Here is a 19,982-nt window from a genome sequence, read left to right on the forward strand (position 1 = left end):
TTTCAATAGTGGTTTGATAATGCACTCGTAAAATAAAACGCACGATTTAAATAGTGTCTCAAAGAAATTGACGTATGTCATTATAACATGACAACTATGACATTTCTCAAAACAATTTTAGCCGAGGACACCCGGTAGAATAGCTGCCCCCTTTGTCAAAACCCTTTGCTACGCCTATGGTTGTTTTAAATTTTCCTCATAAGCTAAAAATCAGGCAGTTCTCCAATTGGGCTTTCGAAATAATTGTAAACTGATCAGTTTATTTATTAAAAATAGATTATGCAAGAAATGGACAGTTAAAAATATTCGATGTGGCAACGCCGCATAGTGATTTCATTCGACGACGCGCATGCGCAATCGTTGTAATAAAAGCTATCCAACAATTTTTATTTAACAAATACTTTAGAAATTAATAAATTTATTCATAGGTAAGTCTGTACTAAATATTTTGTAAAAAAATACCAAAACGAGTCACTTTTCCCCAGATCTGCGTGATTTCGTGTGACGTGGACCCGAATTAACTCAGCACATTATTATCACTCCTGTAAAATGTAAAGCTGAACTTTTCGCCACACCACACGAGGAAATTTCTTCGATAAAGTGTTGCTTTTTGCACTTTTATCACCACCGTTCAAGTAGTTCACCATTTACACCCTTGGAAATTCAGGTAAAGTAAACTGAAAGGTCACGTTTATGAAATACTAAAATAAACGTGTCTGTAACCGTTGGGTGGGTTTTCCTCTAGAAAACTACCAACAAACCATGAACAAACCCAGTTTTGGGGCCGCGAAGGCCATTTCTCGTCCCTTTCCCTTGAAAGAAAAATCGGGCAAAAGCGCCCGAAAACGTCAGTTTGGGTCCGAATTTTTCGGCGGTAAAACAAACCGCGTTATATTTAACCTGTTGCGATTGCATTTTCTGGAAAATTTCCGATTTTTGCGTGTGGAAAGAATTAATTTGGGGGCGGGAAACGCGTTTAAAATCTCCCCCCAACCCTCCGCATCTGTCCGCGCATGCGCGCCACTAATCTTGTTTTCGGAGTGAACGGCACAAAATAAAAGTTTTCGTAAATAATTCGCACGTGAAAAATTCCAAACACGGCTTTGGGGTGCAATTGGGGCATTTTCCGAGCGTTTGGAGGCGTTTCGGGGGCTTCGGAAGCCCTCAACACGCGCAAAATTGGAAAAGTTTGTGTTGGTGATTTGTCAATGAAAAAAAATTGTAACCGTTCGTGGATGGTTGAAAACCATTTATTTATTTATTGGTTTGACTAATTGTGGTTATATAACAGGTGAGATTGGGATTTTTGTGTAGATTTTTGCTTTAGTGGCCGAAACAAGGTTAGAGACAGGACCGGACCTGTGAAAGTTTCGGGGAAAAAGTGATTACACACCTGGGATGGTTCAGATTTAATTTAATTTCATTGGGGTGATAAGTTGGTTTGGGGAACATTTGCGATTTAATTTGGTGTCTGCGAGCGAGAATTAACCTCACTTTTTTCCTGAAGTCGCTTTATTCGGTCATTGAATAAGAGAATGTTTACACTTTCGTAATTATTGTGTTGTTTTTCTTTTAGGCTTTTTTTCGTTTTTATTGCAAAAAAACTGTCTCCCTTTCGGGTTTTCTCCATTATCTGTATTGAAATATTGTTTAGATTTTTTTTGTATGATGTGATCTGAGTAAGAAATCGAATAGGTGGTAGTTCTCAATTTTCCATAATTGGGAGTTGTCTCCTAATTTTATCAATTGTCAAAGAAAATAAAAAATAAATGCCAACAGTTCTTCAAAAATAAATTATCTACGAGCGAGATTTTGTGATTGTGATCATTATCAGTCAATTAATTAGAGCCTGATTTGGTCATTTCTTTCAATGATTCGAGTATTTTTTTGAGTAAAGACGATTTTTGGTGAGAAAAATACAAGTTGACTTGCCTTTGCAGTAATTAATTGTGAAAATAAGGCTCATTATTAAAAAAAGACAAAGTGGAGGAAAGAAAAAAAGAAAATCACTTATTACACCACATTTGTTCAAGAAAATAATTTAATAAAGTCGACTAACCTTAGAATTTGCTTTTTGCCATGAGCAGAGGAGTTATAAAATTTACAAAAGTTTTGAGTTTCAATTCGTAAATATTGAAGAAAGAATATAAACAAGATCAGTTCGATTTTTGTATCAAATCAAAAATTGTTCAAAATGATTTAAAACAAACCAGAGTACTGAGCTAGCTATTTGTTGTCTTGTTAACAAAATTCTTTAAAGAAAACGAGATTTTCATTAAAAGTATATTTCACAGTTTAATTTTTCGATTTCTTGTGTTGAATTAAGAAAACTTTAAAATGGTCTGAAATGAACAAAATAAGTCTGCATGTGTGATTTCTTGCATTATTTCTGTAAAACATCACAAATATTTGCTTTTAGAGCAAGAAAATAACATCGAATCAATATTCAGAAGTTTGATTTTTTGTATTTTTTCGTTGAATTTGTAACATTGTTTTCTGTTTACTTTTTTTTAAGTTGAATAACTCAAGAAGTTTAATAAATTTGAAATCAATGGATTCTACTTGGATTTGGGAATTTTGTCGTCCCACAGAAAAAATAAATACTAGTAAAATTTACAAAAGAATATTTTTCAACATTTCATTTAAAGAAGAAACAAACTAGATGAGTCCGATGTTTTTATTATTGAATTACATAGTTTTTCTTTGTCAGATTTGTTAGAAATGGAATATTCTGCTTTTAAGTGTTTGGAACAATTTAACTAAATCTTTTAAAGTACACGTAAATGAGATTTTTGTTAGAAAATATACCTAATCGATCGAAAATTTCCCAAAATAAGGCTTATTTGTTATGAAAGTTTATCGAAACAAACATTTTTAACTTTTCGCAGAATGAAATTAAGTTTGTTTTGTTTATCTTTGTATTCATTTTTTAAAAGTGATTAATACCTAAAGCAAATTATAATTTAATAAATTTGATTTCGATTTAGTAATTTATTTTTTCACTAGAAAGTAGTGGTTACAAAATTTACAAAAGTTTCGATAAGTATTATTCATTTCTTAAATTTTGAAGAATGTTTAATAGCAAATTTCGATCAGTAAGTGTCCGGAATGAGTTTAATTTTGCACTTTTCTGCAACAATTTAACAAAATCTTTTAAAGTAAATGAGATTTTTGTTACAAAATATGCCTAATTGATCAAAAATAGTCCAAAATAATCCTTATTCTTTCTATTTCTAGTGTTTGATACAATTTTTTTTTCAAAATATTCAAAATTAGTTATGAAAAAATTTATCGAAACAAAGATTTTTTATTTTTCGCAGAATTAAATCAGTTTATCGCTTTATTTATTTTTTATAAGTGATTAATAAAGCAAACTAAAATGTAATATAAAAGATGTCTTTATAAATATTAAATATTAAGTGGGAATAAAAGAAACTTATACATAACTTTCCTACTGGTATTAAATAAACCAGATCTTCACCTCAGTTTGACAGAATGCTGTATACACATTTATGAAAACATTGTTTTTATTTCATTGAAGAATATCTTAACAGTAAACAGGTTTGATGTATTTATTTATATTGATGTTGTGAAAAGTTTCTGATACTTAATTTTCGAAAAACTATATAAATCGAAAAAGCAGACTTAATGTTGATTTTATAATTCTTACTAGTAAAAGAATATTTTTTTAAATATGCAAGCTGAGTCTGGTAAAAATATTTTTTGACATCTCTCAAAAACTTGATAATAGCCGCACAGTAACCAGTGTTTATTATTATTACATACAATTATAAACAGGATGATAAAAAAGCTTCAAAAGAACCGTACAATCGATCGGTTAATAAAGGATTAAAAGTTCCTGCGATAAAAAATTGTTTGAGCCTTTTTTTCACGAGATATAGCAGGTCAAAGTTAAATTTTTAAGTTCACTTTTTGATGCTTCAGATAATATTTTAGCGAAAATGACAGCTTTTGCAACATTAAACAAAAAAATCAACAATTAATTCCTAATGATGTGCAAAACAATTCGACTATAAATTCAATTTGACATTCTAGGAAACTAAAGAGTGACAATCGATACCGTTGCTAAGGAAAACAAATTAAAAAATATATAAAAAAAAGTTGCTTGTAAAAAACTCTGACGTTAATTTTGTGCTTAACTGAACGTCTTTTATCACCATACATGAGGTTGTTCGAAACTTGAATCACCCTGTATAATGCCTTGTAATAAATATTAATTAATTAAAATATTAATATATGAAAGCGATTTTTAGTGTCTAGTTTCGTGTCCAGTTTTTTAACTCAAGGCAACATTTGCATCTTTTAAGACATTTTTTCAAATTAAGTCAGTCTTGTAAAAAATACACAAAATGAACGAAAAAATCGAAATAGTTGTTGTTTTAAACTTTTTTTGGGAAATTCTTTTGCCAAAAGTTTTCGTTGAAAGATGAATGAAACAATGTATATTTTTTAGAGCCTTGATTTGGTAATTTGTTTTGTAATTTCCAATTTAGATCCGTTTTAAATATCGGATCATAAAAAATCACTGTTTGAGTTGGTGGTACTGAATTTTTTCGTTTCTTTAAGGTTGAACTGTACTGGGCTCACCGTCCAGGCAGGCTTGCGAATGCACTAATTTGAAACTCATTTTTTAAGAAAAATAATACACAAAACCATTTTTTTACAATTGAATGATGTTCCTAGGTTCTCTTATTACCTCACAGATCATTTCTTATCTCGATTTAAATATTTGTAACTGAGTTATAACGGGGTAAACAGAGTAATAATCTTAATGTTTTTATGGAAAAACCTACAGTTCAAATGGCACGAAAAAAATATAGTATTACAAGTAAGTCATATACAAACCTATACAAAAAATTATCAAAAAAACATAGTACCATTTTTTAATGAAAAAACACTAACAATTTTTTTCAAATTTATGTATATTGTTGCTAAGGTCCTCGGAAAATCACCGTATTTTTTTCAAGCAATTTGAACTTACAGTTTTTTTTATAGAACAACAAATTAAATCGACTTTTTAACCCGTTTAAACTCGGTTGCAAGTACTTAAAAATGAAATACAAATTGACCTGTGAGGTAGTGACTGAATTTAGGAACAACATACCAAAGCATTTTGTCTATTACTTTTCTAAAAAATCCAATTTAAAATTTTGCGTTTACGAGGTAGCTTTTTTGCTATTTTTGATCACTTTGTACATTTTTTGTTTGTTTCTATCTTTTAGTTTATTTAAAAACTTTTTTATTTATGCAATGGTTAACTTCGAGGAAATATTGTTATTATCAAAATATTATTTTCCCGAACTAAATCAGACAGTTGTTACATTTGTGTTTATGTTGTTGGTGCAGCAGGTTCCAATTCGCAGCAATGTCCTCCGGGGCTTCGGAATCCGGTGAAGCGGTCCAAACCCTTCCCGAACTCGACACAACCACCTCCGAAAACTCCATAATTTCATCAAACCCCATGAAAACACAAGTAGTCCCATTGGTCTACATCCAAACACAGTCAAAACTTCCATTTTCATCAATCACCAAACCCAACATGGTTAACACTCAACTACAATTCGCTACACTACCCAACATAGTCAACAAAACTCCACCAAACCAAGGAGTTATCCTAACTCCAGTTAAAAACGTCCCAAAGGGCCAACAATTGGTCATTCACAAACCAAGCAACATGCAAACGGTGACGTTATCATCAGGAACGTACCTGACGATGATCAAACCCTTGACGAAACTCTCCGAAACGAAATCGGAACCGGGCAAAAAACTCATGATAGCACCAATGCCCAAAGTGATAAAAAATCGCCTACCGGTGACTGTTACCACCAATACATTGCAGCCGAAAATCGCATTTATGCCTTTATTACCGGCGAATAATGTTAAAGTCCAGGAGGATTCGGTTAAAGAAGAAGAGAATAATTTGGTTTGTGACGAAGTGATTGATTTAGACAGTCCGGTTAAGAGCGAGAAAGAATACGAATTATCCATACTGGAAGATTCGAATTCGTTCAGTTTCGAAGACAAGCGCAAAGAAATACCCAAGTTTACCAAACACGGAGTTTCAATCCTTAAAAAAAACTACCAAGGGGAAAAACCGCGCAATTCCACTACTAACACCAACCAAATTGTAGATCCAGATCCGGTCAAGTTGCAGAAAACCGAACGGAGGCGGAAATCGAATTTTTCCTACCGGAAGGATTACGACGATATGGAGATTGTGGAAAGTAAGGAGAAGTTTAATTTGGACTCGGACGTGACGTTGACGAAGTTGGAAGATGCGGAACATTTTGATAAGAAGCATGTCAAGGATGATTTTTTAGAAATTGAAGTTATCAAAGAGAAGAAAACGGATATTAATATGAACGATGATTTTGATTTGCAGAAGATTCTCAAGTGGGATGAAGGGATTGGCAGCTTGCCTGGAAGTGATTTAAAGTTTATTGTGAATGAGTTTAATTTGATTGAATATGTGACGACCGAGGAGTATAACAAGATTATTGAGAAACGGCTCGCTAAAGTTAATAAGGTATGTTGACGTTTCTTTGTTTCTTAATTTTATTGCGCTTCAAACATGCGACAATATAATTTATTCCTAAGTCATATCCTTTACTAATTAGGGGAAATTTGTAATTAAACAATGAGCTCATGAATAAATTCATACATTTTTGCGTAATAAATTACAGGATCGTCTAAAAGAATCGATTTGTATCTTTATAGAGCAACTAGCAAGTTTTAAAAATTTGACAAATGTAGAGTTTGTTTGTAGTAGTGTACGTTTGATTTTTATGAGAAGTATCGTTTTTTTCATTTAAATTGTTTGTCTTGATTTGAGAAAAAAATTCAAGAGAAATATTTTTTTGGTTTACAGTTGAAACAATAAAATCATGATGTGTTCAATTATTTTTGTTAAATAAAATGCAAAACTTTTGAATTTATTTGGTTATGCATACGATCTTTATGTGATAATGGAAACCAAGATATAGAGCTCGTTTTGTAAAAAATACCAAGATTGAGCGTAATTTTGCGATCTTCTGCATTAATTTTAACAACTGATAAATGAAGAGTACAGTGGAAAAAATCGAAAACTATTGTTTGTTACTTGAGAAGACGGTGAAAATCAGTTATTCTTATTACATTTCTAGTTTTTAATTTTTTCCTTTTTCTCGTCTTACTGACATTATAAAGATACTACGATATGAGAAATTAGGTTTAAATTCACACTGTCTAAAAGATTTACAGTTGTTCAAAGGAGAAGTGGTTTAAAAGTGAGATTGTTATGGAAAATAATGAGCGGAATTTTCAAATAAGAAGAAGGTATTTAGTATTTACAAATGTCTCATTTTTAATTTTTTTAATTTTTTTTGACCCTGTCGTTTTTATGATTTTATGACAATAAACATTACAATTTGTTGTTTGCAAGAAAAGTGTTGAAAAAGGTAGATTGTTGCAAAAAATCTCGAGATTAAGGGTCATTTTGCGATCTTCTGCTTTACTTTAACAATTTTCAGTTAAGGGAAGAAAGATTTTCTTTGGAGAAAATACCTAAATCTGGTAATCATTAAACCAAAGAAGCGGAATTGGGGCTTGATGTTATAATTGCTTACAAATGATTAAAAAGCAAGACTCTTGTGAAAAATAAAATCCTTTTGTGATCTTTGTATTAGTTTTCAACATTTTTCAAATGATAACAACTCTGCTGTAGGAAAAAAATTTTTTTTTGGAAGAAACAGCTAATCCGAGTAATGGAAAAAGCAAATAATCAGATTTGGAGCATGATGTTACAATTACTTACAAGCAAAGTGATTAAAAAACCAAACCATGTAAAAAATCCGAGATTTGGAGTAATTTTGCATTTTCTATACTAAAATTTAAGAATTCTCAAGTGATCTGAATTTAATTAGCGGAAAAGAGAAATTTTCTTAGATGAAATAGCTGGATCGAGTAATGAATAAACAAAAAAACATATCTAGAGTCTGGTGTTACAATTGCTATCTTCTGTATTAATTTAACAATTCTCATTAAGGGAATAAAGATTTTTTTTGGAAAAATACTTAAATCTGGTAATCAATAAACCAAAGAAGCGGATTTGGAGTTTGATATTATAATTCTTACAAGAAAAGTGATTGAAAAGCAAGATTGTTGCGAAGAATCCTAAGAGAGAATGTAATTTTATGATCTTCTGCATTAATTTTTAACAGTTTTTGTTGAAGAAATAACTAAACCCAATAACGAATAACCCAACAATCAGATTTGGTGTTTGATGTTATAATTGTTTACAAGAAAAATGATTAAAAAACGAGACTGAAGTAAAAAAATTCCGGAACAGGGCGTAATTTTGCCATTTTCTGTATTAATTAAACATTTAAGTGACCACAATTCAATCAATGGAAAAGAGAAATTTTACTAGAAAAAAGTATCTAAATCGAGTAATGAAACACCAAAAAAAAACAGGTTTAGAGTTTGACGTTACATTTAACAATTCTCTGTTAAGGACAGAAAAATTTTTTTTTTTAAAGATAGATAAACCCAGTAATGAATAAAACAATGAAGCGGATTTAGAGTTGTAATTGCTTACATCAAAAGTAAAAAGCGAGTTTGTTGTGAAAAATCCTGAGATTGAGAGTAATTTTGCGCTTATCTGCATTTGTCTAACAATTCGTAAAGGACAAAAACTCAGTTAAATAAAAGATATTTTTACTAAAAAATACCTAGTTATGATTTTACAATTACATACAAGAAAAGTTATTAAAAAGTAAGTTTGTTGCGAAAAATCCAAAAGTTTGAGCGTGATTTTGCGATTTTATGCATTAATTTAACAGTTTTCAAGTGATTAGAACTCAGTTCTAATTGTCAAATAACAAATTGTCTTAGAAAAAAATGGTTAAATCGAGTTATGAAAAAACAAAAAAAAACAAAATCTAGAGTTTGATGTTAAAATTGCTTTTAGGAAAAGTGTTGAAAACGCGAGTTTGTTGAGCAGAATCTTAAGGTTAAGCCTAACTTTGCGATTTTCTGTATTAAATTAACAATGCTGAAGTGTTATCAGAACTCAATTGAAAGAAAAGAGAAATTTTCCTAGAAAAAATAGCTAAACCGAGTAATGAAATTACCAAAGAAAAACAGGTTTAAAGTTTGAGGTTATTTCAATTGCTTGTAAGATTAATGTTTAAAAAGCGAGATTGTTGCGAGCAATCTTCTGCATTAACTTAACAAAAATAATTATTCTCAATTAATGAATAATTCAAAGAAGCGGTTTTAGAGCTTGTTGTTATCATTGTTTAGAAGAAAAGTGATTAAAAATTAGATTGTTGGGACCATATTCTCCATTTGTTTATCTATTCGCAAATAACAGGAGTTCACTTAAAGAGAAATTGTTGTTGAAAAAATGTTGAAACGAAGAAAAAGAGAATAATAATAATAATGGTTTATTATCCAACAGAATTTACATGGATTCCAATAATAGGACAATACAGTAATAGAATGTAACAAAAAAAGATAAACAAATGATTAAATATTAACTATGAAGAGAAAAAAAATTATGAACCGTATTAATTAATAAATGGAAGGTATAATAAGAGTAATGACGTAATAAATAGGACAAGGAACAACAAAAAATGTCACAGTCTGAACTAATTTGATGACCATAAACTAAAAAAACTGATTAGTTTTAAGTTATAATTACTCAAAAAACGAGGTTGTTCTTAAAAATTTCTAGATTGAGTGTAATTTTTATTTCACATAATGCAATAATTGTGTTTTAGTTTAGAGACACCTTAAAACACTTGGAGGTTTTAATTTAAGTTTTGCTGTTGGATTGTTTAATTTAACGGTAAATTGTGGCGTTGCGACTTGATTATTTTCCTGATAACTCGTTGAAATAATTTATTTGCATTTTTAGCATAAAAAACCGTGAGATTTTATGATCAATGCATACGTTTATCACGTTTTTTTACTAGAGGTAGTAGACTCAGGAAAGTAATAAAATTGTTTAAATGAAATGGTGTCAATTGATTTAAAATCGAAATTTCTTCTTAGGTAAAAAACGAGTTCCAGGAGGAGCTCCGTTGCGTCGAATGTGGCTGTTACGGCCTCCCATCCGAATTCATCACTTCAAAATACTGCAGTTTAGACTGTCAAGATGCCGGAAACAACAAACAAATGCGTGATCGCGACCTAAAAATCAAAAAGAAGAAGAAAAAAGGCGGTGGATTCCCACTGAAAAAAATCGAATCGGATCCTTTGAGCGGTAGTGATGATGATACCTCCAATGAAAACTCCCAAGATAAGTTTTCCTATCCATGGACCTGTTCGAAAAAGGGCTTTTCCTGGACGAAGTACCTCGATCATATCAAGGCCAAAGCGGCTCCAGTTAAACTTTTCAAAGATCCGTTTCCCTACACCCGGAACGGGTTTCGACCCGGAATGAAATTGGAAGGAATTGATCCGCAACATCCGTCGTATTATTGTGTTTTGACCGTTGCGGAAATCTGCGGATATCGAGTGAGGTTGCATTTTGATGGGTATCCGGAAAATTATGATTTTTGGGCCAATGCGGATAGTATGGACATCTTTCCGGTCGGATGGTGTGAGAAACATGGACGCGGGTTGCAAGCGCCACCTGGATATACGAGTGAAAATTTTAATTGGGTGGCGTATTTGAAGCAAACTAAGTCGACGGCAGCTCCCAAACATCTCTTTGCCAATCGAGCAGGAAATGTAAGTTTTAATTTAAAATAAAGCAGTTGCCAATGATATAGTTGAGTCAAGATTGCGAGATATATGCTGGTAATAAGTATATTAGAGCAATGACAATTTCACCCACATAAATGTAATGTTTTTAAATATTTAAAGAGAATTTAAAAGTTATACTTACTTTACTAAACTAAAAACCAATTTTTTTCTTGCTTTTCACTTTTTTTATTCTCCAAAACTCTTCGTTCACTTTTTCTTTCCTTTTGTTTTCTATTTTCACTACACCATTTACTTTTTTCTTAGTCTATTCATTTATTTCTCTTCTTTTTTCAACTTTTACCTTTTTTTAAAGTTCTCTCCGTCACCAGAAACAGTCTATTTATAATTTTTTTCAAAATACAAAAATTCGCAAACAGGTTTGATAATTACATATTTTGTACGTCTTTGATTAATTAATCCATTTGACCAAATAACCGTAAATTCTAATCAATGATTATTGATTAGAATTTATTATTTCAGTTTCTTTTTCGCGAAATATCTGTCAAAATCCTTTTCGCTTTCTTATTGCTTAATATTTTATTGTTATTTTCTACTTCTAATATTTCACTACACCTTTTTCTTTTTTCTTAATACATGTCCCTTCTTTATTTTCCTTTATTTTTTAACTTTTTTCACTTTCACGTTTTAAACACTCATCACCAGATGGTTTATGTATCTATGAATCTTTTAAATACTGATAGTATTTAAAACTTGCGTTTGACTGCTGGAAGTTGTTTTTAATGAACGCATGTAGTTTTATAATATTTAGTTAGAATAAATTTAAAAATTCGGACGAATACAATCCAATATACCTGCTTTCTCTTTTTGTTTATGGACTTATTTATTTATTCCTTCTTTTCTTTTCTGTTAGTTTCTTTTGTTAAAATATATGATGACCCTTTTTTAATTCCTTTTATTGTGTTTTAGCTTTTTTAACACTTATTGAAGTTTCGAATTTTTTTTTGAACTTTATATTCTCAACTTTTTTATTTTTATCTTTTTTTTTAAACAATTATCGAAATTTCTACTGTTCTTTGACCAACACATGCTAATCCCTCTCTAGAACAAATTTAAAGATTAGACTAAATAATGATTCAATTTAAATTTTTTTCTTTTTGTATTTCACTTGTTTTTGAATTTTTTTCAACACATCTTTTTGTTATTTTCCAAAGATCTCTTGTTTTTATTTTTTCAGTCTTTTTTTTGGTAAAACATCTGTTGACGCTTTAAAATTTCAGAATTACTTTTTTTCTATTCTAATTTTGTTTTCTCTGTAACACATATTCTTCTCTTATTTTTCTTTTTTTATTCTTTTGATTTAGCTTTTTTCTTAATTCACCTTTTGACCTTTGTTGTTTTTTCTACCTTGGATAAATATTCTTAACTTTTTCCACTTTTATCTTTCTTAAAGCAATAAATTCCATTATTCTTTGTCCTTTATTTGTTCGAATCCAATTAATCGCCACCAGTGTAGACGGTTTATTCTTTTCCATATTCTATATTTAGAAGAAATTTAAAATTTAGACTTCCCTTATTTTTTCATTTTTATATTTTTTTTTCAATATTATACTTGACTATTTAGAATTTTTTTCAACATTTTTCTTCTCTTAAGATTACTTTTTTATATTTATTTTGCCTTTTGTATTCTTCCTTAATTGTTTTTAAATACCTTTAACGCTTTAAAAAAACTTCTGAGTTTTTCCACTTCGATATTTTTTTTCAGCCGAATCCGCTAAGACCAGTACAACTGAAGGGTTCATTTTTATTATATTTTATATTTACAACAAATTAAAAAATTAGATAAGTACAAAGGCTGGAAATTAGGCGTTTCCTTTTCTATTTGATTTTTTTTTCAACACATTTTTGTTCTTGATTTGTTTACTTTTCTTTATGTTAAAACAACTAATGACCCTTTTGTAAAAAATCTTTCTATTTTAAACTTTTTTCTACTCATATCTGAACCTGCTGCTCACCAGTAAGTCCAGACAGTTCAATCTGTTAATATTCTAGATTTACAACAAATTTAAAGATTGACGAAACTCTACCGCGAGAAGTTTGTAATTCCTTTCCTAATTCGCTTGATTTTTTTTTTTCATTCAAAGCATCTTTCCCATCTGCAAAACTTCTTTTTTGTTTTCTTTTATGGCTCTTTTTGTTAAAACATTTGTTGACGTTATAAAATCTCTCTTTTTCCTATTTTAATTTTAGGTTTCTCTTAATAACCTTATTCTTATTTTTTCTTTTTCTTTTGTTTTATCTTTTTTTAAACATCTATTCACGCTTTTGGGTTTTTTTTCAGTTTTGGTTTTCTCTTTTAACGATTTTTCTCCTTTCTTAATTCTAAAGTTGTGGACTGATTACAAAGGACTTTGATCTGAAGTTATAAATTTGGCACTACTTAAAAAAAACAAAAGTAATCAAAACCACCAAGATCAAGATGAATTATGATTAGAATCCTGATCACCCAGTGAACATGCTATACACAAAATGTTCCATTTTATTTTGTTCAAGACTGTGTAATTTGTGATTTTTTTTCTATCTTTATTTGCTGAACGTTTTCAACTAATCTTTTTTAAGTAATCTTATGATTTTTTTTCTGCTCTATTCTTCCAACCGAATACAGTAATTAGCAATAAGTTCATACATACAGTCATTTCCTCTTTTTATTATGGTAAAACTAACTTCTAGAGATTAGATTAGATAATTACTTTCGAAGCTTTGGAAACCAGCGGAGTAGTTTTTTATACTTGGTCTAAAATTAGTGTGTAGTTGAGTTATTGACAACGTATATTTCGTAACCTTGACTTAGTTTATACGGCTGGCTAGATTAGATTTTCCCGAGACAAAAGAGATTCAACATAAATACAGGCTGTTCCGTTTAAACCTCACATTAGAAATATTGAAGGTTCTAATAAAGATATATTATCCGTTAAGTTAAGTTCTACCAACGAAAATATTTTTAACATGGCGGCACTTCCGGTTATATATATATATATATATATATATATAGGATTTTTTGAAAATTTTTGGATTTACACTTGTCACTTAAATAATCGGTAACTTTCTTAGTTTTAAAGGTTGCAATATCATATTTGGAAAATCAAAAGAGAAACCCCATATATATCTTCCTTAGTGTGTTCAAAATTGAAAAAAGTTAATAAGCCCAAAAATGTTAAGGTTAAGTTTGGACATTTTCAAGTACCCATAACTTATTTTATTTTACTAGATGGAGGAGAATTGTTTTTTTTATTTATCTGTATTAGTATTCCTTTTATACCTATCTGTGATAGTTTTCAAGATAATTATGTTGGTTTTTCACATTGTATGTAAATAAAATAAAAACCCTAGATATTTCGTAAACGGCTAAATTTAGGTATAGGCAAAGCTTATGAAAGCTATCTTAAAATAACTATTAATCCAAAAACGCATTAAAAATACAGATTTCTATTTAAAATAAGCAAGTTGATAGCGACTTCTGGTATAACCGAAAGTGGCGCCATCTTGAAAATATTTACATTGAGCAGGACCTAAGAGATTATGGTTGTATACAAATTTTCAGATGGCCATCATTACTAGAACTCCCAATACTTTTGATATGGTGTTTAGACGGAACACCCTGTATAAGTGCTTGATCAAAATAAACTTAAAATATTTAATCTTGTCAGACAATATGCCCGAACGGCTTCCGCGTCGGCATGAAACTCGAAGCCGTGGACAAGAAGAACTCTTCATTGGTCTGCGTTGCAACTGTCAAAGACATGATGGACAATCGAATCCTTGTCCATTTCGACAGTTGGGACGACATTTACGATTATTGGGCCGACCCCACCTCACCTTACATACATCCAGTCGGCTGGTGTGACCAATACGGCCATAACTTAACACCACCCAATGGTAACTATTTTGCGTTTAGTCTGCGGTCCGCTTCACACACACAGTTGTAGATTATCCGAATCCGGAGACTTTCTCCTGGGCCAAGTACCTGAAAGAGACCAAAGCGGTGGCAGCACCGGTGCGCGCCTTCAAACAACGCCCAGCTTGTGGTTTTAAGCGTGGGATGCGTCTTGAATGCGTTGATAAAAGAGTACCGCAGCTTATCAGAGTGGCAACGGTTGATGACGTCAGAGATCATCAAATTAGGATACATTTTGACGGGTGGCCTGATCGGTACAGTTATTGGGTGGATGATGATCATGAAGATATACATCCAGTTGGCTGGTGTCAAAAAACAGGTCATCCGATTGAGACACCGCTAAGTGAGTTATTATTTTAGTTTTGGTTTTATGTGATTTTGTTTTTTAGCACCTGATGATGTTTATGATTTTTTGGAATGTCCCACTGTTGGCTGTAGAGGGATGGGTCATATTCAAGGACCCAAATTTGCGACCCATTCCGAACAAAAGTATTGTCCATATGCGGAGGATAATATTGATGTTGATCGAGTTCTACCCGATCGGTTATTGACACCTGATCGGTTAGTCGAGGCTGTGGTTCCGGTATCTAGAGAGCCGAGAGATAAAATGTAAGTACTTTATTACTGTTACGAGCAGAACAGAGTGTCGTAATGAGTACAATTGTTGCAAGTTGCATAGGCATTTAATGAAAAAGAACTTGTAATTTATTTTTAATATGTCAAATTTTTGTCCATTGTCATGGCAAGCTATAACAACTCTCACTTTGCTTTCCCATTCGTCATAAGTTGTCCCGTGGTAGTCATACTGCATTCTTATTGGTCACAAACTTAGATTGTAATGAAAAATTATGTTATAATGAATGTTAGTAAAGAACATGTAACAAACATTATTTAATGAAGCTATTAGAGTATTGGTATACAATTTCGCCCATAATATGTAAATTAAAAATTGATAACGCTTGATTATAGTCAAAGTGTCCAAAAAATTCCTAAGTTGTTACTACGTATACATTTTATATTTCCGCGTATTTTTTTATAAGAGTCTCAAATTTTAAATTTTTTGTTCTGTTTATTTTGATTAAAAATATCTAATTTCCAAAGCGATCTTACCATATGTTATTGCACGTTGGCCAATACATAATAAGTCTTCTAAAAAAAATCAGCAGAAATCGTCGTTTGCTTTTAAGTACTCAATTTGTTCTCTATTCATTTTTTAGAATTTCTTTACGATTCCTTATAATAACTACAAATTACTTGAAAAATATTATTTTTAGATTATTATTATAAATAATAATCAAAATTTATATTTTGTGTAAAAAATATGTAAAAGATGATCGTTGGGCCATTTTACTTTGTATTTAATATGCTTTACAGATTGAACATTTTGTCTTAATAATTTAAGAAAGAGAACTGTTTAAAAAAGTGTACACTTAGAAACTAAATGGGTATTTCTACCAAAAAATAAACTGGAAATGAACTTCTATTCAGAAGACAATTTTAAATTTAAAATTCTGCGCTAAAAATTGCTTCAGAAGTGCCATCGATCTTAATTTCTAGCCCCCACAATTTATAAAATCATTTTTATTTGTAGTTACTTTTGGTAGATTTACACAAAGCGAAAGTGAAAATTCGAATAAGTTGCCATTTCGGCTGTCCCAAGCAAAAACACAGTACTCAACAATTTTTTTATGTGTTTTTTTTAACATATTTTGCTTTATTTTTTACGCTTAGATTAATTTAAATACTCATTAGCAATTCTTTTTCTAAACTAATAAACAAAATTGTTTTTTCATAAACAGTAACTTCAGTAGAATATTCCTTTTCCCAAGGTAAAACATACTATTTATAAAGTATGTACGGTACGTTCAAAAAATCTTTAGATTAACTCTTGCTGAGGAATTTAGATTGACAGATTTTTATTGTCTTTGATAGATTATTATTGTTTTATTCTGTTGAAGTGTCAAACGCGCTACTTGCGATTTTCTCCAACGCCAGTGTTACCGTAAGAAACCAACATGCGTTCAAAATTTCACAGCAAGAGTTGATTTAAAGACTTCTTGAACGCACTGTACTTTAGAGACTGTCGCTTAAACTCCATATTTGTTCCAGTAAAAATAACTCATTCAGGTGTAAAAAGCTATACTTTGTAATTTAATTATCAGACTGTGTTTACATTTACAATGTGTTTTTAAATGATTCTCATCTAGTCGTCTGTGAATTTCCGTGTAAAATCAGAAATACGCTTTATAGTAGAATTAATGACAGGTATTTAGACACCGAATATTACCGGTCCCCATTTATTTAGACAACGAATATTACCAGTCCCCATTTATTAAGTCTCCAATTCAGAAATAAGCTTCAATAATAAAAATGTTTTCTTGCACAGTGTAACGATTTAGTTCCATTTTAACGAAATTTTTAAAATAATCAATTTGCATTGACAAACGTAATGTTAATCACGAATTAAAATTTAAAAACGGTTATGATGTTCTGTAAACCGGCCCTAAATGTTTTATTTCGATGTATAGAAATATTAAAGTGGTGTTAAACAGTTAATGGAGAATTTAACAGAACATCTTAAAGTAGACTAAAATGTAAAAGAAAGTTTTGAATTAAGAACTTAATACAAAATAAATATAAACGTACAAAAATATTTAAGGTACAATGTTGTAGAAAACACATTTTCCCACACAAATATCTGTGACATCTTACTGTTTTTAACAATTTAGATTTTTTTATTCCATTGCAAACAGTAAAATGGCATTTTATCTGATTATTTTACTTTATGGTAAAAAACGAAATTTTATCGTCTACAGAAATATGATTCACATCATTTTCCGTTTTTTTCTAAAATTTTACAAGACAAGACAATATACAAGACGATAAAATTTTATTTTATCTTCGAGAGCGGGTTCAGCTTCGATGCGTAGAGGTGAATTCTATCGGTGTGTACCACACAAAATTTTATTCCATCCTTATTTAGATTGAATTACTAATAACCATTATAAATATTTCTCTAGACGATAAAATTGTATATTACCATGCAGTAAACAGTGGATAAAATACCATTTTATCGTTTACAATGGAATAATCATCTTTTACGCCGACTAATCTTTATTTTGAGGAACAAAATGTGACTGATATGTCAAAGATAGGTTTCCATAAGAAAAAACTTCTACTTTGCAGAAAAAGACTTTCAGAAGTGTTTGTCTTCTGACCCATACTTTTGACAGAATAAAATTTTGTTCCTCAAACTTTCGTTAATAGTACCTTAAATCTCTCGTAGACAAAAAAAAATATTTTGGTTATGAAAAGTTGAACGATTAATTGTCTGAACTTACAAACTCCAGTAAAAACAATTAAAAGCACTAATCTCTCACACCAAGTTTTCATCTTGAGGAACCAAACTTTGACCATTTTAAAAATTGTTAACTCTAGATAAAAAATAAAATCAGTTTCGTATTTCTCAGACAAAAGAAAAACTTTTGAGTGGGTATGATTCACTGCTTAGACAAAAAGGAATCTAAGAAATATACGCACAGGAAATAAGGGCACCGGAAAAAAGCCCAAAGGAAAAAAGCGCTCAAAGAAAAAAGCGCACAAGAAAAAAATCGCACAACGAAAAAAGCGCACATGGAATAAAGGGCACCTGTGTACCGGGTAAAAGTACATACTATAATGTATAAAAAGTCTGAAATAGCAAAGATACAAAAGTCACAAAACGCTACATAAAAAATACACATTTAATTACTTATTTAATTTTTGGAGATCAATAAATAGTAGTTGGGAAACCAATCATTGTTTCATTTATAATTATAAAAACTTTACAATTTTTTGAAGGGGTGAGCAAACTAGAGAATACTATAAGCTACTATAAATTCGTATTGGACTATTTATTGTTGAATGCGTTTTACAGGCGTAGACCTCGTAAAATTATGTCAAACAACCTGTATAGTATAGACTCAGTTTTTCTGGATCAACCTGTATTTGATAAAAAATAAGTTTCATTCCGTAAGCAGATGGGTGAAGGACGACCCTAATTCGTATCCTCTATTATTAATTATGGTACAAATACGTTATAAATAAAGAAAATAAATCACGAGAAAAAATTAAAGCTGCTTAGAACCTTGAGTTTTTATTATCAAGCATTTTAAAATAAGATGTTTTAGTTTGACTGAACCGTTAATTCGGCGATAGCATTTTTAATGTGTATACTTTTCCGTATATTTTTTTGTGCGCTTTATTCATTGTGTGCTTTTTTCCTTGTGCGCTTTATTCCTTGTGAGCTTTATTCCTTGTGCGCTTATTTCCTGGGTGCATATTTCCGGTCACCGACAAAGAGTTTTTACATGTTTAAAATTAAAAGTAAATTTCAATCATCTCCTGCAACTTTGATTGATATCTTCAGATTCAGAACCCCTAAATAATCTTCAGTTATGAAAACCTGGAGTCAATTGTCTGAACTCTTTGATTTCAATAAAAGATTTCATTTCTTACTCCAACTTTATCTTGAATCAAACTTTGACCAACGTCAAAACTGTTAGCTGTACATGAAAAATAAAGACTAATTCAGAATTTTATTAATGTGTATTTTATTCCAAATTTAAAGTATTTGAAGCAGATGGTCTAACGCTCGATGCGTTCTCATTTTTCTTCCACCGTACTATATTTTTTGGGTGTGGAAAATCGAGTAAATTTGTATCTCGTTTTGTTGTTTAGTTGTACGTACTTATTACACTCTAAAAATTGTTTCAGTAAGCCCAGATTAGGTCGACCACCCAAGTACCTCAAACTGGAAAACAATGTCAAAGAACCGGAAGAGGAGGTGAAGAAACCGAAACGTAAGTACCGGAAACGCATAAAACGCCCAATCGAAGAAGAAGAAGAGGAGGAACAACCGGATTCGAAAATTAGGAAAATCGAGTCGCTTATGGACGAGGCGAATGTCGAGCCCGCCGTTAAGGAAACTTGGGATAAACACAGTAGATTTTTGCAAGAATATGTGGAAGACGTTGGCGATCCGTTACGTTGGAGTGTAAATGTAGTTTCTGAGTTTGTATCAACTTTACCAGGGTTGGAGCATAGTAGTGATCATTTTCGCAATTCTGAAATAGATGGTGATGCATTCTTATCGCTCAATCAGCGAGACTTGATTGACATTTTACATGTCAAAGTTGGTCCTGCGATTAAATTGTACAATGTTATTGTGTTGTTGAGACGGAAGGTGCGGCAAGTGCGCACGTAACGCTTTATACGTTTTTAAATTTATTTGTAAATATTTATTAATAAATGCGATGCGTTGTTAATCCCACAGTCA

The 19,982-nt window shown here is 30.8% G+C and overlaps 1 protein-coding gene across 5 annotated transcripts; it reads left to right on the forward strand.

Moving 5' to 3' along the window:
- The first annotated feature begins 288 nt into the window (after positions 1–288).
- Positions 289–19,978, forward strand: l(3)mbt (lethal (3) malignant brain tumor). 5 transcript variants are annotated; one of them, XM_064355173.1, is made up of 8 exons: positions 289–428; positions 486–667; positions 5,368–6,547; positions 10,057–10,737; positions 14,418–14,646; positions 14,691–15,008; positions 15,055–15,274; positions 19,421–19,978. In XM_064355173.1, exons 3-8 carry the CDS (start codon positions 5,387–5,389, stop codon positions 19,908–19,910), a joined length of 3,099 nt encoding a protein of 1,032 aa, XP_064211243.1. In that variant the 5' UTR covers positions 289–428; positions 486–667; positions 5,368–5,386; the 3' UTR covers positions 19,911–19,978. The 5 variants fall into 5 exon arrangements, with proteins under 5 accessions (XP_064211243.1, XP_064211247.1, XP_064211245.1 ...); XM_064355177.1 differs by having other exon boundaries at positions 14,697–15,008; XM_064355175.1 differs by having other exon boundaries at positions 5,371–6,547.
- Positions 19,979–19,982: the final 4 nt, after the last annotated feature.

The sequence above is a fragment of the Tribolium castaneum genome, chromosome 2 (genome assembly GCF_031307605.1).
Source record: "Tribolium castaneum strain GA2 chromosome 2, icTriCast1.1, whole genome shotgun sequence".
NCBI lineage: Eukaryota > Metazoa > Arthropoda > Insecta > Coleoptera > Tenebrionidae > Tribolium > Tribolium castaneum.